Source organism: Oryza sativa, chromosome 7 (assembly GCF_034140825.1).
Source record: "Oryza sativa Japonica Group chromosome 7, ASM3414082v1".
NCBI lineage: Eukaryota > Viridiplantae > Streptophyta > Magnoliopsida > Poales > Poaceae > Oryza > Oryza sativa.
In genome coordinates, this window is record NC_089041.1 from 24,002,208 (window position 1) to 24,028,899 (window position 26,692).

Below are 26,692 nucleotides of genomic sequence, written 5' to 3' on the forward strand. Positions count from 1 at the left end.
AGCCAAGCCGCGTGTGTCCTCATCACGCAACGCCGGGAGCCGGACCGAGCTAACCGTTTGATCCCTATGTCATCCACGTGGCATCCATCCGAAGCGGGGCTGTAGAAGAGGCCGGTTACATCCGGTCTCCACCAAATTTTTTTTCCGTTCTTTCCTGCTTCCCTTCGCGTAGGTTAGCCTTCAGCACACCAGAAATTTTAGTCGCAGGTACGTGCGCTGCACGGGTCGATGACGGACGTCCAACTGACCTGCAGTTGTGCTGTGCCGCTGCGGCTGGTAGTTGAGACGTTATTAGCAGACGAAGATCGAAAGGCGACGCGGCTAAGGAACAGAGCAGAAAATACGCGCTTCGGCAACATGGCCATAATAAGCGCGGGGTAGGCCAACCCGGTATGGTTGAACTGAGGCAGGCTCTCTCTGGCTCTCAACCTCTGACCAAGACCCAAGCTCTTGCTGAGCATTTTAAACATTTCTTCGAGACCTCTCCTTTTTTAAACTGAAAGACCTGCGTTTCCGGTCAAATTTTTAAACCTGGCTTAATCCCCGACCAACCCTTGTTCTGGCTTTGGTTGTCCTCATGGGTCACGATTAGTTCCCCTACGGCCCTACTCATCACAAATTCACAATCAAGCCCCCAGGCCACGTCAACTGTCCTGGCAAATTCATGAATTTTGTAGATATTATCTAAAAATGAATTTTGCATAGGCGGACAGCTAATTAAACAGCTACCCTGTCTCCCATACTATTCGTCGTGTCGTGTCAGGGCGCAATCACAAGTACTACTATATATCAATTGGTGACCAGCCTAACTTCGTCAATTTGTTTGACATAAATAACTATCATTAATCAGCCTGCAAACAAACCCGCATAAATTGCCCCTGTCCTCACGTTTCTTTGGCTGCTACAGTCCTAATCTTTTCTTTTTCTTTTTATTTATTTCTGTCGTCGCAGCCTGCCCCGTTGGACTGGGCGGTTCGGCCGATCAGCCAATGACTCATCGGCAATATTAACCAGATAATAGCACATGACCAATAAAGCATCCGTTACCATTACAATTCCAAAAATAAGATTTAAAATATTTTCTTAAAAGCGAAATGAGCATATGTCAATTGGTTAGGTTATTACTTGGGATGAAACCAAGTCCAGACCTTTTTTTTTACATGAAACCAACTCAAACTTGATATGGGTACCCACCCACATTTACAGATAATTATTCTTTTAGTGATAAGCGACATACTCCTCGATAGCAAGACACATGTGATCAATCTTAAAATATACCGGACCAGTATTTCGAATATGTTAATAGGGACATGGTTGTGTTTTTCTAAAAGAAGTTTTCTTAAAAATTTCTAGTTGTTAGATTTAATTGGGTAATTAATCCATTTAAATCAATTAAATCAAATAAATTCCAAGGCTCATTATGCTAGGAATTCATGTGAATTCATTCTTCTATGGGATATCAATGGGATGAAGAGTTTTGAGAATTAATCCATTTGATTAAGGAATTGGTAACTTATATCAATTAGTCCTAATTGATGGATGGTTGATGGTTGTGTAGTGGAGGATGGTTCATGGCTAGTTGATGACAATTAGTTGCTCTATTCCTCTTCCTATTCCATTGGTAACTTACATCAATTACTCTTAATTGATTGTTGGTTGATGGTTGTGTAGTAGAGGATGGTTCATGGCTAGTTGATGACAATTAGTTGCTCCATTCCTCTTCCTATTCCATGACTCTTACTCTTCATCTTCCATTCCTCTTATAAAATGGGAATGGATTTGATCTCCCGCGAGAAGAAGAAGACACACTTTCATCCATTTTCAAAAGCTGTTGCTGCTACGGTAATCCCATCCCGACCAGTGTGTGCACACGCGTTGGGAGAGTAGGCCTCCGAAACCACGCGTTGCTGCGACGTTTGCACAGACGGGCGGGCGATCAGGTTTTTGGGGAGCGCAAGGCGCGACTACTCACTGTTCGTCAACATCTACTTCATCTTCACCAACATGTCGAACACTGGAGACAAGGAGAAGGAGACTCCCGTCAACACCAACGGAGGCAATACTGCCTCAAACTCCAGCGGAGGACCATTCTTGGGGTATAACCTTATTATATTATTTCAATTAGAAGTTTTACTGTTAATGTTCATCGCAATGTCAACATTGTGTCATTATGTGATTGTTGATGCTTATTCAACGTTAAGCATGCTCATGTTGATTACATTCACCACTATCACTGGATCAAATCCTATTGTAAATATCATGTTTATTATCTTGTTATTTTGGAATAAAATATGCCGAATTATGACCAAATTTCCAACACTAGTTACATTATTTTTCTCAAAAACACTCCGTTTCATGTTCTTTTCTTATTAATGTTGATTAGAGGGAAACAAGACTTTATCATTTTTTCACTTGCGCTTTTAGTGCTAGATGTTGACAGTATTTGGGAATTCATTGGAACCAAAACCTGAAATTTTTTTCAGATGGTTGTCCTGGCAAGGCTCAGGTTTAGTCAAAGAGGTTTTCTTGAGATTTTCTTTATGGCGTCATGGCACATTTAGAAGCATAGCAATGGACTTATCTTTCAAAATATTAACCTTCATTTCAATCCTGGAAATCCCTTTTTGTGAAATAAACTCTTCTGCATCTGTGCACAGAATGAAGGATTCCCTGAAACAATATGTTTCTAATTGGTTGCACACTTTATAGCTTTGTTGCCTTTTCTTCTCTTTTGTGTATTATCTGTAACTTTGTAAATATTTTATTTTTCTATAAAATTTAAACTGCTAGGCAAAGCCTTGACAGTATTCCCAGTCAAAAAGACTTAGTTTTTAACTCGATTTTCATAGTACGTTTTTCAAACTATTAAACGGTGCATTTCATACGGAAACTTTCTATGTAGAAGTTGTTTTAAAATATCAAATATGGATGAATATATTTGTCAACTTTGTAATAAATCTATACTATTATAAAAATTGAAGATGTTTTTACCGGTATTTTTGTACATCATCCGTATTTGAGTCTGTTTTTAAGTTCATTCGCTTTTGGAAATAGAAATCCATGTATGAGTCGGATTTTAAGTTTGTTTGCTTTTGAAAATACAAAAGAAGTCGTATAAGAAGTTTCTTTAAAAAAACCTTACATGCTAACTTGAGATGAAAGTCGGACTTCTAATTGAAGCTCATGATTTTCTAAAAAAAATCCAAGTAAATTCCCACAGTGAATTTCATCTTATTTAAACCGTATAATATTAAGATAGCATTTGCCTGTTGCAACGCACATATATTTTTCTAAGTAAAACCTAATTAACACATAATAAATATATATATTTGATATTTTAAAACAACTTCTCTATAGAAAGTTTTTTATGAAACCGTTTAGTATTTTGAAACAATATCTTCTAACTTAACCTGTTGCGGCTTGTTTGTTAACTCGAGGGAAGGGGATTGGGAGTTTACATGAGGGAATTGATGATGAGATTAATATGGGAATTTGATTTTTAATCCCAATATCTTGTTTGGTAGAGGTAATGGAAATTGATAGGGAGTTTAGTTGGAGATTAGGTCATTAATAAAAACGGATGGCTGAGATTTGCTTAGACAAATTAAAGGAGGAATTCCCTCCCAATTACCTACCCCTATCCAGATATTGAAAAGGAGGGAGTTCCTTCCTCAATTCCTCATCCTCATCCCACAAAAATTCCCATGTCTCCCAACCAAACAAAACACTTAATAGGCTTATCCCTCTAAACTCCCAATATCTCCTAAAAACTCCCTACAACCAAAAGCACCGTTGGTGTTGGAAAGCCATCCACCGTAATATAATCAGAGTTGGGGTCCAGGCCGAAGGCTCGAGGAAATTACCATATCGCCCACCACCCCGGGCCACGTTCGGGACGCGGTTGCCTAAAAAGCGAAAATATATTCCCGGAACAAAGCAATAATAACCCGTCACGATTCGCCCACACGGCCTATCTATAAAGCCGCCCCCGTCTCCGCAAGGTGATCGTATTCAATCAGTTTATTCGATCGCCGGATACCCGAGGAAGAAGAAGAAGAAGAAAAGATGAGCTACTACGGCCAGCAACCTCCCGTCGGCGTCCCGCCGCAGCAAGGTTCGAAATCTCCGGCTCCCCGTGTTCTTCTTCTTCTTCCTCCTCGGCTTTTTTTTAAAAAAAATTATGTGTGTGCTTGTGTGGTTTCTTGTGGATGGTTTGACTGAATCTTGGCCGTGTCTGGATCTTGTGTTTGTTCAGGTTACCCGGGGAAGGACGGCTACCCGCCGCCGGGGTACCCACCGGCCGGCTACCCGCCGGCGCAGGGCTACCCACCGGCTGGGTACCCCCCGCAGCAGGGCTACCCTCCGCCGTACGCGCAGCCGCCGCCCCAGCAGCAGCAGCACAGCAGCGGCCCTTCCTTCATGGAGGGATGGTGAGCACTTCGTCTCGTCTCGCCTCTTTTTTTTTAATCAACAATTCAGCATCTTCTTCGTTGCTCTTGTGCACTACTAGTAGATTTTGAATTTGAAGTAGTACTAGATTGTTTGATTAGATCAAAATTTTAGTGCTATTTAGGCGGTTAGGGAGTAGTAGTAGTAATTACCGGACGCTGGTCTCAGATCTGTCCACGCCGACGGGTGCGGTGGCCGGCGCGTCCGCCGCGGCGGCGGCGGCGGCGGCGGCGCACGTTCGCTGTGGTGGGGCCCTGAATAGACGCGTGAACTACCACCCCTTGAAACGTGGGTTTCGTTGACGTGTCGGTCCTTCCAAGCAAGGCGACGACGAGGTTGCACTTGCATGCCACGAGGGGGTCTGGCTGTCTTCTCCTTGCACCAGTGATGGCCGTCTGATCTTGGATGGACGGCTGTGATGCAGTCACATTCCCTTGGTGCTTACCATTTGTTGTTTCCTTGTGAATTTTGGTTGGTTGCTGGAGTTTTGGCTAGAGGAAAGATAAGTTCAAAAGCCTGTAGGAGAATAAAAATGTGCTTTTCACAGATTCCTTTGGGGAGAGGTCACCTAGGATAATACTACTATACTCCGTAGTAAGTATATCTTTCTTGGTTTTTTATAGAGAGATATTATATTTTCGTTGACGCGCTAATACCAAAGAACGGTTCTCTTCTTCCCCCCGAGATGATTATGATTAGTCTTGGCGGGTGTTCCATCACTAATTGTGTTGCTAACCTAGTTGCAATTTGAATAATGCAGTTTGTCAATGGACGGCTGGACATATTTAGGGACTTATTTTAGATTGAGCATATGCCTTTGTTCAAATGGCAATACTATACTTACCTGCTGCCTTTATCAGTTTCAATTTTGGTGTCATGATTCTAATGATGTGTTGTAACAGCTTGGCTGCCCTCTGCTGCTGCTGTCTCCTGGACGCCTGCTTCTGAGGATAGAGGCGACGGGTGCAAGAGAGCTGAAGAGATTTGTTTCATGGAGCTGATCAAACCGAACTGCTATGAGAAAATGCTGCTAGATTTCGTGTTCGGCATTATTACCTGTTATTCGCCTTGTTTATGAACCTCTCTGAACCTGATTTATTTGATCAGTGTTTGATGGATGGCTAAAACTATATAGTTGTGTACTACTGTTGATTCCAATCTTGCTGGTGGAATTCAACCCGGGTTGCGGAGTGCAAGTTGAATTCGTTCTTGTTATGTCTGCCATTTGATTTCTTTACCATTGCTGCGGGGTAACACTTGCGTTGCTTTGAAAATACCCTGATCACCTCATAAGCCGCCGGGTCTCACTGGGCACTGACTTTGACTGGTGCGTTTCTTTTTGAAGGAATCTTACGTTTCTTGTTCGAACGAACAGCTTGCCCAGTAATTTTTTTCCTTAATTATTGTAATTACGATCATATATAACATCAAGGCCTCGCGACTAGCTGAAGTGAAATTCGTGTGGCGACATGCTTTTAGATATTTTCTGATAAATTCTTTTCCAGATTGCGTTGTCTGGATACTTTTCCAGGTCTTGAGGCTGTATCATTGCGCCAGGCACACGTCGTCTTTTTATACAGTAAAAGGCACAAGACAGATAACCCAAAATCAGATTGCGACGTCACGTTTTACACGTTACTAGGCATCGCCATTAGTGTTGTTCGGCTGTTAGCTGGTTAAATGAACCTCGCCCAGATAACCCAAATCCCAGTCCTGCATTGACCCTGTTATGATTCTGCCAGTCCTACATTTTGCGTTAGTTCGACCCTGATATGATTCTAGATTTCAGATTTTTATTAACGGAACATTTCGTACGAAAATTTTCAATATGATATTTTTCTTGAAATAGTTTTCTAAAGCTTCTTTACATTAGTTAATTAATTCATTTGTTTATATTCTTGAATAGGCTGACTAAAAACCAGATAATCCATCAATTTCAGCTTTTCTTATAAGGGAATCCGCGTGAGCCAGCCCAAGTTGGTTGTAAGCAATCAAACATCCACATAAACATTCATCATCGAGATGCAACGCCAACCTTGTGCTTCTTTTGGGTGCATCTTCTGGAATCAGCTTATGATAAAAGCTCTGACGGTTGCTGCTTTACATTTAATATATCCACATACAAACCGTGTCTAGAAGCCAAAATCATCTTGGCGCGTGCAAAGAGTGTACAAAATCAGGTTACCGGTTTTGTGATGAACCAGTCGCTAGTCTAACTGACTGGTAAGTGGATTTTGATCCGTGTATGCTGCCAGCCCTGGGGCCCCTGCCATGTGATTACCAAACTTTCATGGAAGACCAAACCCGAAATGTATTGCCATCAAACGGTCTTGCCTGGTCTAAAACTATGGTAGTAGAATGCCTCCAGGTGCACGCTATTGGCGTGCGTGTGAGGTCGTTATCAGCATCACATAAATAGGGAACCTGACGTAAAATATTCTCTTTTTGCCGGTTACTCCCACTTATCAGAAGTTCCTTTTCAAGCTTTCAGCCTACTTATATAGAATTTCTCCAGGTATGATCTACTCTGATTCTATTGTGCAACAAATTTCCTTTGCAACCATGTAAATAAATTAACACAACATTTCAAAAATCGACATCACTAACAGTTCCTATGTTTCTCTCCCTGAAATCCTAATTTAGTACAACATACCTTCAAAATTTGGTGGCGTCAGAGGCTCAGAGCTGATATAGTGTTGAACTGCACCAATTCCATATGCGTTATATCATCTGGCAGTAATATTGTTGGGAGTAACACTGGCGTGCTTTGGCTGAAGCTGCTTTATATAATACTTTGATCCTCGTGATAAATTGATGCGTTTTCTCCTTTGCTCAGGAATGGATTCAATCGAACACTCCAAGAAGCCACGCCGCACAAACCTGCATCAGTTTCAAATTAAGCGCTAGAGATATATAGAAGGCTTAGATATTATAATCTAGCCTAAAATCCTCACAAAATAAAATAATCTTGTAATATCTGAACATAGCTCCAGTAATTTGTCATTTTTCTCCATGTGTTTACTGTACTTGAAGTACCTTGATATTTTTAGTATGTACAGGTCCTAACTAAGCCATATGAAAACATATTAGATCATCAGCTAGATTCAAGAAAGAAATTATACTCCCAGCACAGAGTGACATACATATTGCACAACACAGACTGTTACATCGTCCTCTATGAATATTTTATTAGCTAAGTATTAATACTCCTTGTTATTCGAAACAGAGCACAATGATAGGCTATTTAGTCATTAAATCATGCATATGAAACAACCCATATAATGGACCAAGAGAAGGATAAAGTTGCATACCAATCAGCTGTCCGTGTCGTGAGCAAGAATAATTTCTCCAGACCAAGGGACATTGCTGCCTTCTCAATATAGTCTGAAGCATCATCATAATCTTGAGTAAAACAAGATGCACAATAGACTTTCCATAATAAATCAATACAGGTGCATAAAAGCTCTTCAAATACAAATGAGGAGTTGTTAACTGGAACAATGATGCGCAGAAAATCCACATTCATGTTTCCTGGCTTAGTAACAATCAGATAGTTTGGTAGTAGACTAGTAGTTACAAGACTACAGCATGAATTCCCTCTTTGCAGGTAGTTTCTTCCCTCTTATAGTTTTTAGGCTTACATGTGCATGTGACAAAATAAGTAGGTGGACGAAGGGATATGCACTGGCACATGATGTGTGCATGTTCAGGGAAAGGATGGTGGGAGTGTGGTTGCATTAAGCTACCGAAATAATGTTAAATGCATCTCAGGGAAATAATGTTAAACGCATCAAGCTTTTTCAGTTTTGCATCTTATGACAAGACATTGGATTTTGTTGAAGATAAATCCGTCTATTTCAAATGAAGATAAATACTGTTTGATTGTTTTTCGTGAGAGTGATTTTGCAGTCCTTGATGAAGCACTAAGAGGTACCACATTTTCTAGTGTAAAATTTGATACCTCTCGGAACCTCCAGTACTAGGAGGTACCAAATTTGTACTAAAAATTTTTGGTACCTCCTAGTACCTCTCAAGGACTGTAAAATTTCTTTGTGAAGTATTGGTTTTTGAAGTTTGAACCAACTACAATTTGATGGCTAACTTAAGGAAACCAAACAGGGATGACATAAAGCAATGAGCGTACCAAGCAACTTGTCCCCTTGACCTCTTCCTCGGCATTCTTCAGATACAGCAATCGCAGCAACTTCTCCAGATTTATCTTCGGGAAATGGGAACAGAGCAGCACATCCAATGATTGAACCATCCCTTTCAACAACATAGAACGACTCCAGTGCTTCAAGAAGCTAAATTGAATATAAAGCATAAATTAGAGCTAAATTGAAGCACACAACCGGATTCAACGAAAGCATACGCTGTAAAGATCATTAGATAGGATTTTAGCACACCTCCTTATCAGTTCTCTTCACCAAAACACCAGATTCTTCTAGTGGTCGAAGAATTTTTCTTATCCCAAGAAGATCCTCCTCTCTAGCTATCCTTGTTCCTTCATACACATCCCTGAAAACCAAGTATTACTGTATAAATAGACATCTCAACGTTAACTTGTAGAAGCTAAATTCTTAAATGTATTTAGTTCCTTATAAAAATATATATATCATGCTGAGGATATTTGTAGCATTACTATGATGAAAAGATGCAGGCCATCGCAGCCAAGGGTACAACTTCAGAACTCGCATATACTATGACGAAAAGTTAGGAAAGGCCTTTGATTTTGTGCACAAATGACTTCTGTAGGAATTAGGGATGATGTTACAAGCAATTAACTGTTCAGGAGATGCATCTAAGTGCACATAAGGATAAAACAGGCGTCGGAGATTTTGCTTGTGCATGGAAACTGTAATATTTGATCAAAAACTGATAACAGAAGTTCAACATACCTAGCTATCATTGTTCCTGTACCATCTCTTGTAAACAATTCTAATAGCAGTGATCCATCAACTGTTCCATCTATGATATGAACTCTTTGAACACCACCCTAGCATACAAGAAACAAATTTCATATTCAAGAATAAAAATAGAAACTGTCCTCAAACTTGAAAGGTTACACTATTGTACTATCCTCTCTCCTCAGCAAGCCTAAAGTAACACAGTAAATAATGAAAAATGAGATAAGGGGCTCCTTTTTGGTCCAACATGACTTGAAAGAAGAGAAGCACTTACATGGCATACAAATGCTGCTGCTGCCAACTCAGAAAGATAGGCATTTGATCTACTTAACCGCTCTTCACCACCAATAGCAAATCCTTGCTCACCAGATAAAATACCATTTCCATTGTTGAAACCCAAGCCATTATGGAAAGAAGCAGCATATGCACCAAGAGGACCGCTTCCGTTCAAAAATGGTTTGACATCCTCATGCAAATGACTGATACCCTCCTCGTCCACAACCTTGACATAATTTGCTGCGATATCACTTTGCTTAGCACGCTTTCTGATCAACATATCTGCTTCCTCAAGAGACATGAAAGGAATGACACGTCCATGCTCATCAAATATCTGGCCATCTACAATGCAGATCAGCTTATCCGCCTCAATGGCTAAAGCACACGCAGTAGCTACTTCATAAGTGCTGAATGCAGCCAAAGAAGATAGAACAAATTTAGTTTAGTAGGCTAGCTGCAGTATATAGAAAGAGTAGATGGGGCAATAGTACTTCAGAATCTTTGAATATAGACAGGACATTTACATATATTCTCATAAAAGTAAAAGAGTAAAAATGTGTGTGCATATAGTCACTACAAAGGTCATGGATAGAGAAAAAAACATACTTGCAGTTTAGCACTTCTCCTGAGCTCGAGTATCCCATATTGCTCACAACAACTATGCTATCACTATCAAGCCTTTCTTTTATTCGTGAAACATCAATTTTCTTAACCTCGCCGGTGAACCCATAATCAATACCACTAACTACTCCTCTTCTCTGCCAAAGGAAGAGAGTTACATAAATTTAGTTCTGCAGGACCTCCACGAACTGAAGTTCAGCATAAGTGATGGACATAATCACAAAAAAGACATGGAAAAATAAACAAAAATAATCCACATGCACATTCGAATGGAAAAAGGCACTGAGCACACACATACAATGTTCCTATAGTACTAAAATTGTATTCAACCAACAAGGCCATGACTATTGATCCTAGAGTTGTCCATGGTGTTCTTAACTCTTACTTCAGTGTACAAAAATGATAATTTGAACTTCACCCAAATGGACAACTTTCCAGCCAATAGTGTTTTCTTCTGTTTATATGGCAGTTGAAGGGTACTTTTCGTAAAACATTAAAAACCAGTTCTTAACAAAGAGGTTAGGAAGTTACATGATAGGGCGACTGGGAATAAATCGAACCACTTGAAGGGAATGCCTCAAAAGCGACTCAGTAGCTCAAAGGTTGTATTACTGTTAGTCAGTAACAACTTTAGTAACTACTACGTTGTCCAGATGTCAATGGTCATCTCAACTAAAACCCTCCAATGCTTATTGCCTAATTTGCATCATTCTGCATACATTATCTTAGGAGGAGTGTTTTACATAACAGGGTAAACAAGTCTGTAAGAGGTGAACAAGTCAATTAAAGGCAGGCTGATGAAAACAAAAATGTATAATTATGTGCCTTTTAAAGGAGAAAAGTGGTTTTTATTCATGGAGAGTTACAAGTATAAAAGTTGCCCTGAGCATAGTCTTCACAAGATAAGCAAAAGAACCAGATTAAGGCCAGATACTTGGAAGCCGAAGGGGCTTAGTTAGTAACAAATATTACCTTAGCACCAAGGAAGTTGCCACTTGCAACATTATCCACAAGACCATGCCAACGTCCAATAACACCATGTCTACGAAGATTCAACATTGGAGGACCAGGAGAAAGCTTGGCCTCAATAGTTAATCGTATTCTTCCAGCTGCCTCCATTGCAGCCTCTAATGAATCAGAATCAGTAACTCGGTACTGGCCAACATACTTAGCCATCCTCCCTAGATGAAAATTTATAAGATGAACATATGCAGTAGGAAATACTAAAAAAATAGTTGTAACTTGCAAGAAGAATCAAACATACTCAAGTTAGCAAAAGGCAAGATAAACATAATAGCCATTCCACATATTATCATCACAGCTAAAAGGACTGATGAAGTTTCATTTTTCAGTGAATGTGCTTCATCAAATTACTAATATAAATCACAACTGCAGTCAAGCTAGTCCCCATTCAAAAATCACACAGTATGCAATTCACTAACACAATCTCATCACAACTGAGCAGAAGAGTTCGACCAGGTTTCATGACATCCAGGACAGCCATAAGCTATAGAAACTAAATAATTCTCTTGAGTTTTTTTTTAAAAAAAATGTTTTGTGTATGCACTGAATAGTTTTCCTATATGTTGCTTTGTATACTTTTGATAAGATGTCCACACATAAGGCTTAAGAATCAAATTCAAAACTTTTTCAATGGCATAGCCTTAGCATAAATATGTCCAATAAATACAGGGGCTATTTCCTAGAGTCAGGAGGTAAAGCTAAAGCCATTTTTTGAAGTATTAGCTCAGCCATTTGTTTCTAATAAAATGCTTAGGAATTTTTACAGGATTTTTAAACCCTAAAAAACTCTATGTTTCAGGAGTGAGCACAAGAATGGATGGCGAAGAGAACCTAGCAAGGATGGTTTGCACTGACCTCTTTCTGACAAGAGCTTATCAATTTGGACATGTGTTCCAGGAACAAGAACAAATTGAATCCCCAAACCATGAAGAAGTGAAATATCCTGCATATGATAAATTATAATTCAGTTCTAACTCCATAATGATAACAAGATAAGAAAAATTCTGTGGAGTTACTGCGACGAGTTAAGACTCAAAGGATCGCAATCATTTTAAGAGGCCGCTGAAGATTTGATCTCTGTTTTCCATAATAGTGCTAACTTCATTTAGGGTCAATGAATCAGACTCACATTCCATGGGAATCAAGGAGACCAGTCTCCTATTAGTCCTACCTCACACAAAATTGGTTAATTTTCATTCTGACAACTCAGTTCCAATCCCTATTAATCAAGGACATGAACAAATATAGGCTGACCACTAGAAAAACCTACAATCTCTCTCTCTCTCTCTCTCTCTCTCTCTCTCTCTCTCTCTCTCTCTACATAATAAATTAAATTTATGCCGTATATGAAACACACAAAAAAAGGAGAAGAAAATCACCGCCTGCATCTTCCTGTACCTAAGTTGCAAGCACTGTTCATCCGGGAAAAATCACCGTGTGCATCCAAAATACTAGTACTCGAAATCAAATAACAGAAGCAAACCATCCCAATACCTGCAGAATGCCGTCGAAGTGCGGCCCTGACACGACCTCGCTGGAGATGACGACCACGAAGGTGCTCCCCCTGTGGCCCCGGATGTACGGCCACGCCTCCCTGAAGAACCCGACGAACTCCTCCCGCGCGACCGCGCCGCCACCGCCACCGCTACCGCCGCCGGGATTCGCGGCCCCGCAGCAGCACCGGACACCGCGCCGCGCCCCGTTCGCCGGAGGCAGCCGCAGGGCCCGGGCGGGCTCGGCGCCACCCCGAGCAGCCACCGTCGCCGCTCCTTCGGCGGCGGCGCGAGCGGAGGCGACCGACGACGGCGAGGCCATCGGAATCGAACCCTAGGGATTGGAGAGGAGAGGGGACCGCCGCTGCGGCCCTTGCGGCGAGTAGTAGGTGGTTGGTTTTGGGAAGCGGATTGGCGCGCACGTAGTTGCAGCTGCTGCAGACCTGCGTGCGGCGGCGCTGCGGATTGGGCTCCACCTCCAAATCTCTCAACTTCTCAGCTCGAGCTGAGCTCTGAAAAGGTCTTAAAAGTTGACTAAAATAACATGATGGACCTGATGCTCATATTGGGTCACCCCGCGGACGGAAAAAGTGGCCCACGGAAAAACTGGCCGGGCCGGATCGGCCCAACTATTTCTCTTCAAAAAGTTGCAGGGCAAAACATGCGGTTCCCAGTCGGAAAAGCTAACGCGCAGCCCCCTCCCCACTGTAATCGCGCACCGCATTACTTTTATGTTTTAGTAAGTTTATATACCTAAAGTTGGTACACATCAGGTTTATACATAGTTTATACATCTAAAGTTTGTATACCCAAAGTTTATAAGTTAAAAGTTTATATACCCGGTTCGAATTCGAATTCGAATCTAGATTCAAATATATTTTTATATATAATATTTCTATACATAAAGTCTTTACGAAATTTCTTTATATATACTTATAACTATAAAGTTTATTCACATGAATATGTTTTCAAGTGTATTAGATTTCTTTTATATTTTTTAAATGGTTTGAAATTTATAGTGTGGTAGGAAGTGGAGAAAGGGGGAGATGTGTGCGTGTTAGGGGAGGGACGGGCGTGCTAATCGCCCAAGGCGATCACCCGTCCATTAGGCTTACCCGTTCCCAGTTCCTACTCAGACCTTTTCTAAAATATAAAAATAGTTTTTTTGGACTACAAAAGTTCTTTTTTTCTTTACAAGTATGGTAAATGCAAATGCTAACAACTTGCGCACACTGTTATAGAACCGGCCTAGAAATCACATCGATAACCGAACATGTAAAAAACATCATAGGAGATCCAAACACGATAATGACACTGAGGTACGATATTTGTTAACGAGATTTAATCGAAGCCTACAACCTAAGGGCGTTGATTACGAATGCTCCTCCCAGATCAAACATAATTATAACATATTAGAGTTATAAGGACCCTTGATTTGATGTCATCGGCAGCCGCTCCCTCTCACATATACTAAGTTGTAATGCGGTTTATAACAGATGTATCTCTCTATTTAAAAGAGAGCTTAGGATAGAGTCCAACTCTAACTTTACCTACACCTATTACAAACTCCTAGTCCTACATTGTAATCGACTACGTACACATATTCGATACAAACTCTAACATACACACACCTCCCTATAAATATACGCGTACACCCTATCACTATGAACACCTCAAAAAGACTGAATTGTCACATCTCAAGATCGGCAAAGTCATCAATGATGTTTCGGTGTTGATGAGTGTGCCGTCTATTACTGAAAGAATAATTAGCCGTAAATGCGAGCACCTCAAGTCTATAACTTGAACCGAATATATTGATTCCCCCACAAGTTATTTAACCAGTTGCTACGCTCACTTCAAAATAAACTTTTGATTACATGGCAAAGACATAGCACACCACTACACACGCTGAAAAGCAGAATAATTATACGGAGTACTACGACCTTTTATTTTGACTACAAAAAATACCCATACGTTACAACGTGTGAAGATTATTTTAATCTTATTATTGTTATATAATTTAGTTAAGGTGAAATTCACCGTGAGAATTCACTTGGATATATATATATATATGTATGTATATATATATATGTATATATGTATATATGTATATGTGTATATATGTATATATATATATATATATGTATATATGTATATATGTATATGTGTATATATGTATATATATATATATGTATATATGTATATGTGTGTATATATGTACATGTGTGTATATATATACATATATATATATATATATATAAGAAAATCATGAGCTACAGTTAGGAATCTGATCGTCTCAAGTTAGCATGTGGTATTTTTAAAGAGATTTTTTATATGACTCTTTTGTATTTTCCAAAAGTGAACAAACTTACAAACCATCTCAAATACGAATATGATTTTCAAAAGTGAACGAACTTAAAAACCGACTCATACACGGATGACGTACCAAAATACCGATAAAAACATCTTTAATTTTAATTTTTATAATAGTAGAGAGCAGACGCACCATTACACCCACTCACACGCTCACCACCCTAACATCTGTGTGTTTCCTTACTAAGCCATTTATTTTACATAAATTTTATAATAAGCTTTATAAAGAGATGAAAGTTATTATATTCCCCGTAAAAATGCTGACTCACTAATGTGTCTTGAAAATGACCATTGTATACAAAAGTTGTGCATGAAAAAGAGGGGACCACCTACAAATCGGGTGTCCGACGCTATTCCACCGAGTAGATCAAAATTGTTTCACTAAGTAGATCAAAAATGTTTCAATCGTTTAAAAAGCTGAAACACAACCAAATCACCTCATGAAACATTTTGCGACAACGTATGACACAACGGTTTTTGAAACTGTTTCACCATATAAAAAAACAATGTTTCAGCAAAATAATGGAATGATGTTTCAATTCACTGCAACATTTAATCTATACATAGTGAAACAACACGAGTGTACTTCCTGAAACAGTGTTTGATGGAACACAAAATGAAACGGATTCTCTTAATAGAACATTTTCATTCAAACACAAAATGAAACGGATTCTCTTAATAGAACATTTTCATATTGTTAGAGTGCGCAGCCCGGGCCACCAATCATGGGCCACCCAGGGTCACATTGGGCCTACTCCAACACAGGCCCAACCGGAGTCACAACTTTAGGTCCTAGGCCTATACAACCCAAAAGATTAGTCTGATGGGTGAGGACCACCCCACCTTTTAAGTTGTGCTCCCCCATCATCAATTACCGATGTGGGACTAAACCCAACAATCTCCCCCGTCGTTGATCACCCAAGACACGCCAGATGACGACACAGGAACACACGATATTTGTTAACGAGGTTCAGCCGAAGCTACATCCCCGGGGCTCTGGTTATGGGCGCTCCTCCCCAATCAATATAGCTCATAGCCGCTACGAGTCCATGGCCACACTGCCATCATCTCCCTGCGTGTCTACGCTACATTGTAGTCGCCATGGTTACATTGTGGTGCTCCCCTCTCTATTTAAGAGAGATGTCGGGTTATAGAGTCTGACTGTAACTCTACCCCTAACACCTATTTACAACTCCAAGTCTAACTATAACCAAATAAGACTGGTATATTCGACACCTATTCTAAAACGTGAGTTATTATTGCAACGGCACATGTGGTGGGGCGCGTGGTAAGGACGGCACGGAGGCGCGGGTAGCGCCCGACGCGGGGCATTTTCCAAAAAAGATGTCTAAGGATTACGCGAGACCGTGAGAGTGCGTACGTGCAAAATCAGGGCGGAATTTCTCTCCCGTGTCTGCCACGGCCACCGGTGCATTGCATATGCGCACACGAGGAGCAAAGCTCGCGACCTCGCGCGTTGCACTGCCGCACTGAACGATCGACGGACGACGGCAGCGCGCGGCCGGGCGTCGCGCGCTGTACCGCAGCGCGCACCGCACCAACTGAACTCTGCAAGGTGCAAGCAACTAGCGTACGGCGTAGCGTCGCGCTCGCGCGGCCGCGCCTCGCCTCGCGACGTACGCGCTTGCGAATTGAAAGCCTTCCTTTTCGTCCGTTCCCTGAGACCCTGACCCGCGCCCACCCACTCGCCAAGCGGGAGCGAGACGGAGCGGCGCCTGCACCCGCGCGCCCGCCAATGGCAGGGCGGCCACTCGTCGCGCGGCGTTGCTACCCGCTCGCCACGGCACGCAGCACATGCCGTGCATGCAAAAGGGTGGGTTCTTATAAAAAAAAAGAGAGAGTAAGAAACGGAGCTGTAGCGTCGGTCCAAAAGTTTGTTTCTCGAGCAGGGAGATCGAAGAGAGAAGCATTTGCCCTGCTGCTGCTCCGGCTGGCCGGTTTAAATTCGTGCTGCTGCATTCGGCCGGGTAGCTAGCCGGCCCGTGGTTGGGCTCCAGTAGGACACGCGACATGCATGCTCCACGTGTGACGCTTTGCCTGCTGTTTCGTGTACCGCAGCTGCATGTATGCGTAAAGTTTTTCTACTACTAGTTTATTTTTTATTGGGCGGACAGGTCGTCACAGTAGAGCATTTACCGTCGAGCCGCGTACTTTTTGGAACAGAAGAGTTAGATCCACAGTGTTTTACATATCCAGTCGATTTATGTTTGGGTTTGGGAAATTTCACCGGTGTAAAAAGCTTCTCACTTCATCGGGCACCGTCTTCTGTAAATTTTTTTCGATATGAACTTTGATAAATTTTGCTCCTCGTCCAGGCGAAGAAACTCCGGCTTTGGCTATAGGAAACGGATGGTGCATGCATCTAGTCCCGACGAGCGACGTAAGCAAGCGTTCGCCCGGTCTTGATGTGTGCCACGTGCTGGAGACCGTCGTCACCAGCTTTTAATTCATCGGAAAGATAGCAAAGCGTTTGTCGTCGTGGTTTACATTGCATCGTCTGGTTTCCCTCCGAGATTTTGTATGTACATGCATGTATAGTCTCGTAGACCATACATGACCAGCAAAACCACGTGCGGATATATCAACTTTTAGGCGGTTTTGTGCTGGCTGAAACAATATGTACCTCAGCTGAGAAGTAATCTCGAAAGCATGAGTACACCACCGGAGTCGGAGTGTACATGCATGCATGCACGGCAAGGTATGACCAAAAAGCAGTTTTGACGCAGATTGATCATTCGATCTGGTAGTGAAAAACAAAAAAAAAAAAAGGTAAAGTGGTGTGTCCCGGTGTCCGCCTATACGCTAAACTTACCGTGGTGCTAGAGTACAAGCGAGCCGGTTGGTGGAGGCGAGCGCAAAAGCGCCACACGGCCTTCTGCCAATGAGGCCTCACGCCGTCACGCGGGGCACGCCAGCCAGCCAGTGACCGCGGCGGAACGCGCCACGGGGGACGATGCGCCCGAGGGGGGCGGACGCCGCATGCAGCGCAACGCGAGTACGCGACCTCGCCTCACCTCACCCCACCATACGCCTCGCGCTGCTGGCTGGAATCCACCGGAGCGCGCGGCCCGCGACTCCGCTCCGCCTACGTGTCGGCCGCGTCCCCGCGCGGTCGCCCACGTACCCCGCCCCGCCCTCCCACGTGCCCCTCCCCCCTGCGCGCATCCGATTGGCCGCCCACGCCTTCTTAACCCCACCACCCCACCACTCGGGCCCCAACGCATCCGTTCACCACCTGCGAGAGCGAGCGTACCGTTCGTTCGTTCGTCCGGTGTACGTCTCGCCATGGCCATGGTGCAGCCGGTGGACATGGCCGTGAAGGCCAACGAGATCATGGCGAGGTTCAGGCCCATCGCGCCCAAGCCCGTGCTGCCGGCGGCGGCGGCGGGGGTGACGGGTGGTGGTGACGGTGCTGCGGCGGTGGCGGCGACGAACCGCGTGCTCTGCCAGCTGCAGAGCAGGCCGTGCCGGGCGCGGAAGCGGGGGCGGCCCAGCGTAGTGCCGCCGGTGTCCCCGCCGGCGGGGGCCAAGAGGAAGAGGGCGCCGGCGTACCCGGTCCCCGTGGCGCCGCTCCGGTGCGCGGCGGTGGCCACGGCGACGAGGGCGCGCGTGTCGGTGGTGGTCGTCCCGGCCCCGGAGAGTGCGGGCGGGGTTAGTGCGCTGGCGCCGGTGTCGCCGAGTGCCGGGGACTCGACGAGGCTCTCGCCGACGGTGGTGGAGGTGGAGGACGAGGACGAGGAGAGGGGCGTGGTGCTCGTGGAGCGCGACCTGCTGCGGAAGCTGCTGGAGCCGCGGAAGCTGCTGGAGCCGCGCGCGGTGCGCCCCGTGGGCTCCACCATCCACGTCGAGTCAGTCCACATCGACGTCGGCCGCACCACCGCCGCCGCCGCCGCAGCCGCCCCGAAGACGGCGGAGGAGGTGGAGGCGGAGCTGGAGTCGGACTCCCTCCCGGCGGTGGTCTCGGACTCCAGCAACCGCGTCCGGCTGGTGAACGACGCGTACAAGCGAATGGTGGGGCAGCCCGAGTGCCCGTGGCTCGACGCCGTGGCCACCGCCGCGTCCAGGAGGATCAGCGGCGAGGTGGCGCTGGTAGTGTCCGAGCCGGCGGCGGCGGCGGCGGCGCTGCCGGAGACATGCAAGGGGTTCTCGTGCTCGGCCAAGATCGCGTGGGAGCGCGACGGCAAGTGGTCATCCGTCCATGCACCGTGCGACGTCACCCGGCTGCAGTGCGAGTCGAGGGACTACGTCTTCGCCTGGAGGTTCCGCGCCGCCGGCGACGAATGCAACACCCACCGCCGCGCCGCCGGCGACGCGTGACGACGTGATGCATCAAGCCGGAGCAAACTTTAGTAGTGCATAGATGTAATCGTGTTAAGGTGCAATGTTACTAGTAGTAGCAAACTAGATCGGCTGCTTCCTCTTTTGCGAAGCTTATAGGATGCAAGGCCAGGTTCTAAAGTATATATGATGTTGACCGGAGAATGCAAGGGAAAATTGTAACTTTTGCTTTAGTGAGATTTGTTTGTTCTCATGTAGTTTAGCACTAATGATCCATTTGACAGCGACAAGTGATTGCGTCTGCATGCATGGACATCCCAGGATAGATGCATGCATGGACAACCCAGGTTAGACAAATGCGTGGTCGCAATCACATTATCCGTGTCGCGTTATCAAACAAAATAAAGAAAAACGTCTTCACTGTCGTGTTCCAAGAGTTGAGAGCAAACCAGGGCAGAACAACACTTAAGTTTTGCTTTAACAACCTAAGCAAACAGGTAAAGGATCTTTATGAAATGATGTGGAAGGATAATGGTAAACAATTTTAGTACACAGGAAATCATTCTATTTGATCACAGTGCACGCTTATTATAATTGAGAGTTGGTTGAGGAACGGTCTAAGCCCACACTCGCACAACAGATTGGAGAAACCAAAAACAACACATATGGGGGTAAACACCATCTTGTGCATGTCCTGCTAGCAATGTAGCATGCAAGATTAGTGCTCAGGCTTGCTCTGCCTTCGGGGGACCCCTCCACTTGAAGTTCTCTGCATAAGATTTGGCCTGCATGACAGAAAAACAATTGGTTAATTACAGGGAAGCTACTAACTTAATGCACAACAACCTGGACGGTATGTATTAAATTGGTCAAAAAATCTGGGAGAAGAGTGATATCCCCTTCGTCCCGCAGTATTTGTCCTTCAAATCCTTAGCAAAAAGGGTAGCAGAGATGGTTAATTACACCCTTGGCAGGATGTATGAAAGAATGCATGCACCCTGAAAAGGCTGCCAAAACAGTGGTCGCGTTGCATCCGTAAGCTTTAGGCACGTAAATTCAACTACTATGGTAGCCAGTGGTGACTAGCTTGTCCTCATCGGCTTGGTACTAACAAAAGATAGGAGTTGATGAGGATGAGGGACTCTCTGACTAGATCACATTCGATGTACTCCTACAGTTGATGCAAATTTTGGATTTTTCCCTATCAATCTTCTGACTTGCTAAGTTGTGATTAATGTGAATGCTCTATTGCTATCTACTTTCTAGAATGAAAGGAGTGCCTTTCGTTCAATTCAAAGTCACGGAGACAGAAAATTCGAAGGTCAACAAATCAGTCGAGTGCCACCATCATGTAGCAGAACACCCGTTCGATCAGGACCTCCCGTCGTCTCTCCCATTTGGGTCATTGGCATTCATTTCAACCCCTGCTCAAGTTGGTCCTTCAAACTAATCTGATTAATCCTTCCTCACACCCAATGTTAAAGCATCCCATCACATGATTCCACGTCTCCTCTTCTTGTCTTACACTTCCAAGATGGCACTCTCAACTTCCCTCCTACGTAGGCCTCCGCCCACTCCCTCAGTCTTAAAAGTATGCCACAGTTTCGTCCCTACAATCTTCTCACCAAGGGCACATTGTAATGCATTTGACATGATCTGCCCCGTCTACCATGTTTCATGTATCAGGTATGTGCTACATGCAAGCACATAAATAATAAGTATACTTATTTGCAATAAGCTACATAGCCTCATTTTATACAAAATGAGCTAATATGATTAGTATAGATGAAATTGTCTAAGTTTTTTTTTTCTATTCACTGGTGGCTTTTTCTTCACTTTGGCACTTGAACCACAATATCAACTATTTCCTGTGGGACTGTGAGGCTGTGACTACGTTATATCCACCAAAATGATGCAGACCACGTTCAACATCACATATTCCACCATCCAGAACACGGTATGTTGTTGAACAAAGTTAAAAAAGGGGCACTTAGTAGTAACTTGTAATGCATGAATTGACAAAATTATAAGGATGCAAGAATCAAAGCAACCAACTGGGTAGATATAAAAAAAATGCATCAACACAGTAAAATGGAAGATACGTAGGGAGGTGTACAGACCTTCAAAAGAGGTGTATGGCGTTTCCTAACCTGCAGGAAATAGACATTATGTGAGTAAAGAGTTCTAATTTCTTAAGAAATTTAGGAGGTGGATTCCAACAAATATAAAGGCTCGTGGTATGCCAATGAATACTGCACCATAGCCCCCCAAAAGCATTCCTACTGTCGAGAACATATTTTATACGCAAATAATATACGAGTTACAAATTGTTTGAAAAAGCTCTAGTTTGCCACAGAAATAAAATCAAAGTTCCATGTGTCCTAACTAAAATTACAAGTACAACAAAAATCGGGAACAACAGATTTACTCCTTGAGTTATACGAAGGATTTTTAGAGATTTTATTTTTCAAAATTGAAACATCGACAAGTGATTCTGAAGACAAAGATTTAAGGCAAATAACATTAAATCATATGGCACATTGGATGCAAGGCAATCTGAAAATAAAAGACCATGCACCCATAAATGGACCAAATTTCCTTCAGAAACCTGACCATCAGAATTCAGAACACTATAAAAGAACATTCCTTACTTTAACCTCTAAATTGTAAAGAATTAAGAATCAAATGATCCTATACATTCAAGAGAGAATATGCAATTAAATCCTGCTCCAATATATCCTAATATTTCAGAAATAAGTATAGCCTTATTTTTTAAACCTGATGTTAAGTATCAGGAATGGATAGACAGATAGTAAGAACTCACCACATAATCCCATCCATGCTTTTCAGCAAATGCCTTTGCTGAATCTGCACTGTCAAACGTAAGCCCTGCTTCACCAACATTAGCATATGGATCTCCAGTAGATGTCCATCCCATTAATGGGTTCTCCCACCTATTATTCACACAAATGTTAGAAGGGGAAAAAGCGGCAGCAACTGAAATAGTAATATCTAATTGTATGCTAGAATGCTATATAATAAGGAGGTGATACATAAAGCTAAATGAAGTAAATGCATGAGACATAAAAGAAATGAAATAGACTAAGTACACACTGTTTGACCAAACCAAGGTGACCACCTCAATGAGAGGTCAAATGCATCAGTTGCAAGGCTTTCATTGTACAAAAAAAAGGGGGGGTAATCTCACGTTAAAGGAAAAAAAGAAACAGACTTCAATCGTCAATGAATTCTTCTGTTATGAATGTAAATCAAGTTTTAATATGAGACTATTTGTTTTCATTTGATATATTATTGAGGCAGTTCACCAAACAGCAACACAGGGTTTGAGGTAAATAATTCATGAAAATGAATCAACAATAACCAATAAAACAAAACTGGAAACATACTTTTGGGTTGACACAAAGTTGATTTTCCACCTCCCGACTTTGCCTGAACCCTGCTGAGATGCAGTCCTAGCGGGTGAATATATTACAACCTGCAAATACACAAGGATAAGTTGATCATGTCTTCCCAGCTAGGTAGTTGAAAAGCATACAGTGAGTCTTAAAAGAACAAAAGTGGCAGCAACAAAAATCATATTTTCTTTACAGTATAAATATTTAAACCTATCTGAATAACACAATCCTGTCGTAGGCCATTTAGAAGGCCGTTTACTGTATAAACACTAAAAGGTGGGGGAGACCACTTGTTAACAGTCTAATGATCTACAAGAACATAGATCACAATCAAAATATTTTCTAGGGCTCACTCTGTATAATAAATCTGCAAAAACATAAGATCTATTGATGTGTAGGCATCCTCTCTCTGCAGACAAACATAAGGTTGATAATACCATGAAAAATGTGACTGAAGTGGTGCTATCAGCATTGGGCCATATCATAAGATGCTTCTAAGCTCTTTGAAGTTAAGACGGATCTTTGAAACAACAGAAGAATTGATCATCAAACAATATTCGTATTAACGAGATTATGTTGTAGAGAAAACTATTTCATGGAAGCTCTGTTCCTCAGAAGTCAGAACAAGAAACTACCACTCTACAAGTAGGCCTCTACATGGATTTTGAGGTAATTACAAGAACTATGAAATGGTATGAAACAGACATTAGTTCATAGTCCAACAAGTTATCTAAATTCAATAGCTAAGCATTGCTAGCAATTTCATCTTTCTTTGTATGCAGTTAGTTCTATCAAATGTATTTTTAAGTTTGATGTACACCAAGAAAATGGATAAATAATAAGCATCCTAGCATCATCTAAACTCTGGTATGTACAGTTCTCTAACACCAATACTGTCAACTCTAATCACAAACAATTTGAAAGGTAAGAACATACACCTATATACATTCAGTCATTCACAGTACATAAACCAAATCAGGATAATTTGATCAAACTCTGTTGCCTCCAGCCCTCCACTAACATAATCTAAAGTGGGAGAACCCAACCTGGAGAGCAGCACATTCCTCCCAAGTTCTAAACGCAGTTCAAACCACACAAGCGTAAAACATCATCACCAAATTCGCATTTCTATCCACTCCACGATTCGAACGTCTACTAGCGATAGCACTGTAGTCCGTACGACGAGTTCACGACCCGACGCCTCCAGGCTCTATGCCTCTATCCCTAAACACGAGTAACGACCAAAACAACCCACCAAACCTGGACATCTCGAGCGATTCCCACACGGATCCGCGAGGGCTAGCCAATCTATCGCCACTACATAAATCAGAGGTAAGGTCAGCGAAGCACCGCACCTTGCGGCGGAGGTGCTCCTCGGGGATGCCGGAGACCATGCCGATCTCGCCTGGCTTGATCTCGACGAGGGCGTCGGACGCCGCCGCGGAGAGCATCCGCGCGGGCGCGGGGGACGGCGAGAGGAGCGTGCGCCCCAGGGAGGGGAGGCTCCGCCGGAGCGGGGCGGCCATCTCGTCGGAGCCGTACGCCGGTGAGGCGGATGGTGGAGGAGAGAAGGGGCGGACGAGAAGGCCGAAGGGGAAACACCGAGAGAGAGAGAGAGAGAGCACTTCAGAACTTGGGAGAAGAGACGGCTGGACCGAGGATATGTTGGAAGCAGCTCATGTTGGGCCAATCTTCTCGGCCCAGTGTTGTGGGATCCGATTGGTTTATGGGCCGGGCCTTGCGGCCCAGACTGGTGCGAATTCGATTTGTTTCTGTGTGCTGGGCCCAGTTATGGTCCAGTGGGTGATCTGCAGCCTTGGAGTTGAAGGCCCATACCGAGGTTAGACTAGCTCGTTGGGTTTTGGTCCAGATGAACCACTGACTTATCTGGGCCGGCAATGTTATATTGGGCTGCCTCTGGAATAATTCTTGATGGCCCTTTTGATAATTTATAGAATTCATTTTTCAGTTCCGTTATTTCAACTACACCGTGATGAAGTTCATCAAGAGCATAATCACCCATAATAAGTGTATTCAGATAATTTAATACACCATTTGGTCGTGAATATTTGATGGTTAGGCCGGACAATATTTGGATGGCAAATTTTACTACAAAACATCTAAATTTCGTGTAATTTGCTGATAGACATCGAAAAAACATTCACAAATGAAAGACATCTAAAAATACTAGTAATTTGTTAGAGAACAATATCGACTCAATTAAAAAGATAAATTCTTGAGAAAGACAAGAATGCCCCTAGAATCACATGCTTCAAACATAACGTTAAAGTACGAATTTAGAAATTATGCAACTCCAAATTTAGCATCACCCCAAGTACATCACTAGTATACGTGATATTTTATCTTCACCCTAGTCTCAGTTCAAAATCTTTTGACCGTGGGGGCATCCTTGTCTTTTTTAAGAACTTTTCTTTTCAATTGAGCCGAAAGTGTCATTTAGCAAATTATCAGTTTTTTAAGAGTGTCTTTCAGCCGTGACACGTTTTTATGATTTCTATCAACAAACACAAATTTTGAGTGTCCTATAGTTAACTTTACCTATTTGGATCTTACTTTTGAAACTTTAACTATCAATAGTCTTTGAAATGCTTAGTTTAAAAACAAAAGACTTGGTAGTATCAATGTTTTATGCCCATAATATAGACTAATTAAATTTTATAAACTTAATACTAATTGGCCGAAACTTGTTTTAAACGTTAACTATCTAGAAAACGAGGGAGTAAGTCTTTTGTATTTCGCCTAAGAATGAAAAGTGATTAACATTGTGTAGGAGGACAAATACGTATGACTATGATCACATGAAGTTCTGAAAAAAAAAAGATCACATGAAAATGCAAGATTACATCTCTAAATCATTTTCAATATCGATGCCAAAGAAATCCACAAATAAGTCCACCTGAATATAGTATAAATACAAACGATATTCCTATCTTGGATCTTTTTCCTAGTTCTAGAACAGTACATTTTATTTAACAAGCAATAGCTGACGTGTAACACTCTTATAAGGTCACGTTAATCCACTATTTTTTCCCACGATCATAGAGGAAATCATGCACAACCCTAAAACTCTCAATCCCTGTCCTCATTCATATACAGTAAGATTTTTTTTTCCAGAGAGTACAAAATGCAGGGGAGAGAGGGATGCGGGCACGGGTGATGATGCCGAACTGGCCGAGGCCGCCGATCAAGGACGGCGAAGAAGAGGTCGGGGTCGGCGGAGGGAAGAAGAGGGAGAACCGAGAGAGGAGAGAGAATGACATGTGAGGCCCACGTGGGCCCCACTATTTTAAAAATATTTTTGTGTGTAGCTCACATGTGGGAAACGATTTTTATTATTTTCCGAGATATAATTGCCAGGTAAGCGCTACGTCAATGTCATGTGGGATGGAGACCTAGTCAAACCAGCCACGTTAGGCCCACGTCAGCCAAAACCGCCTTCCAAACCACTGAGAGACCTCATTTGCACCGGTTTTGACAGTTTAAGGACTGGTTGTATCTGGTTTTAGGGTTCAAGAACGAAAAACGGAATCGGTGTAAAATTAAGAGACCTCAGATAAACTTATTCCTTCGATAAATTATAGACTTCATTTTTCAGTTCCGTTATATCAACTACCCTGTGATGAAGTTCATCAAGAGCATAACCACCCATAATAAGTGTATTCAGATAATTTAATACACCATTTGGTATTGAATATTTGATGTTTAGGAAAATATTTGGATCTTATTTTGAAACTTTAACTATCAATAGTTTCGCATGCTTAGTTTAAAAACAAAAGAATTAGAAGTATAAGTGTATTCTGCTTATAATATAGAC

The 26,692-nt window shown here is 42.7% G+C and overlaps 4 protein-coding genes across 4 annotated transcripts; 2 read left to right on the forward strand and 2 right to left on the reverse strand.

Annotated features, from left to right (window-relative positions):
• The first annotated feature begins 4,007 nt into the window (after positions 1–4,007).
• Positions 4,008–5,664, forward strand: LOC4343744 (cysteine-rich and transmembrane domain-containing protein WIH2). The gene is made up of 3 exons (XM_015791565.2): positions 4,008–4,114; positions 4,256–4,430; positions 5,352–5,664. The coding sequence occupies exons 1-3, from the start codon at positions 4,066–4,068 to the stop codon at positions 5,395–5,397; spliced, it is 270 nt and encodes an 89-aa protein (XP_015647051.1). The 5' UTR covers positions 4,008–4,065; the 3' UTR covers positions 5,398–5,664.
• Positions 5,665–6,520: 856 nt separating this feature from the next.
• On the reverse strand, positions 6,521–13,266 carry LOC4343745 (probable amino-acid acetyltransferase NAGS2, chloroplastic). Its single transcript, XM_015791564.3, has 10 exons — positions 12,771–13,266; positions 12,132–12,219; positions 11,226–11,434; positions 10,239–10,390; positions 9,631–10,039; positions 9,348–9,445; positions 8,856–8,967; positions 8,594–8,753; positions 7,761–7,833; positions 6,521–7,329 (listed from the first exon to the last, which is right to left on the reverse strand). The coding sequence occupies exons 1-10, from the start codon at positions 13,089–13,091 to the stop codon at positions 7,176–7,178; spliced, it is 1,776 nt and encodes a 591-aa protein (XP_015647050.1). The 5' UTR covers positions 13,092–13,266; the 3' UTR covers positions 6,521–7,175.
• Positions 13,267–18,380: 5,114 nt separating this feature from the next.
• Positions 18,381–19,674, forward strand: LOC9269794 (uncharacterized). Its single transcript, XM_015792448.3, has one exon. The coding sequence runs from the start codon at positions 18,449–18,451 to the stop codon at positions 19,478–19,480; it is 1,032 nt and encodes a 343-aa protein (XP_015647934.1). The 5' UTR covers positions 18,381–18,448; the 3' UTR covers positions 19,481–19,674.
• A 237-nt stretch (positions 19,675–19,911) lies between these two features.
• LOC4343746 (NADH dehydrogenase [ubiquinone] iron-sulfur protein 4, mitochondrial) lies at positions 19,912–24,460 on the reverse strand. Its single transcript, XM_015792449.3, has 5 exons — positions 24,213–24,460; positions 22,849–22,937; positions 22,266–22,395; positions 21,562–21,591; positions 19,912–20,226 (listed from the first exon to the last, which is right to left on the reverse strand). The coding sequence occupies exons 1-5, from the start codon at positions 24,381–24,383 to the stop codon at positions 20,167–20,169; spliced, it is 480 nt and encodes a 159-aa protein (XP_015647935.1). The 5' UTR covers positions 24,384–24,460; the 3' UTR covers positions 19,912–20,166.
• Between the last annotated feature and the right edge of the window lie 2,232 nt (positions 24,461–26,692).

Excerpts from the sequence above, each read along its gene's own strand:
- LOC4343744 (XM_015791565.2), top strand. The coding sequence starts at position 4,066 with ATGAGCTACTACGGCCAGCAACCTCCCGTCGGCGTCCCGCCGCAGCAA. Across the intron at positions 4,115-4,255 it reads CGGCGTCCCGCCGCAGCAAG|GTTACCCGGGGAAGGACGGC; the intron begins GTTCGAAATCTC and ends GTGTTTGTTCAG. Across the intron at positions 4,431-5,351 it reads CCTTCCTTCATGGAGGGATG|CTTGGCTGCCCTCTGCTGCT; the intron begins GTGAGCACTTCG and ends GTGTTGTAACAG.
- LOC4343745 (XM_015791564.3), bottom strand. The coding sequence starts at position 13,091 with ATGGCCTCGCCGTCGTCGGTCGCCTCCGCTCGCGCCGCCGCCGAAGGA. Across the intron at positions 12,220-12,770 it reads ACTTCGACGGCATTCTGCAG|GATATTTCACTTCTTCATGG; the intron begins GTATTGGGATGG and ends TATCATATGCAG. Across the intron at positions 8,754-8,855 it reads TGAAGAGAACTGATAAGGAG|CTTCTTGAAGCACTGGAGTC; the intron begins GTGTGCTAAAAT and ends TATTCAATTTAG.
- LOC9269794 (XM_015792448.3), top strand. The coding sequence starts at position 18,449 with ATGGCCATGGTGCAGCCGGTGGACATGGCCGTGAAGGCCAACGAGATC.
- LOC4343746 (XM_015792449.3), bottom strand. The coding sequence starts at position 24,383 with ATGGCCGCCCCGCTCCGGCGGAGCCTCCCCTCCCTGGGGCGCACGCTC. Across the intron at positions 22,396-22,848 it reads AACTTTGTGTCAACCCAAAA|GTGGGAGAACCCATTAATGG; the intron begins GTATGTTTCCAG and ends TGTGAATAATAG. Across the intron at positions 21,592-22,265 it reads AGCATGGATGGGATTATGTG|GTTAGGAAACGCCATACACC; the intron begins GTGAGTTCTTAC and ends TATTTCCTGCAG.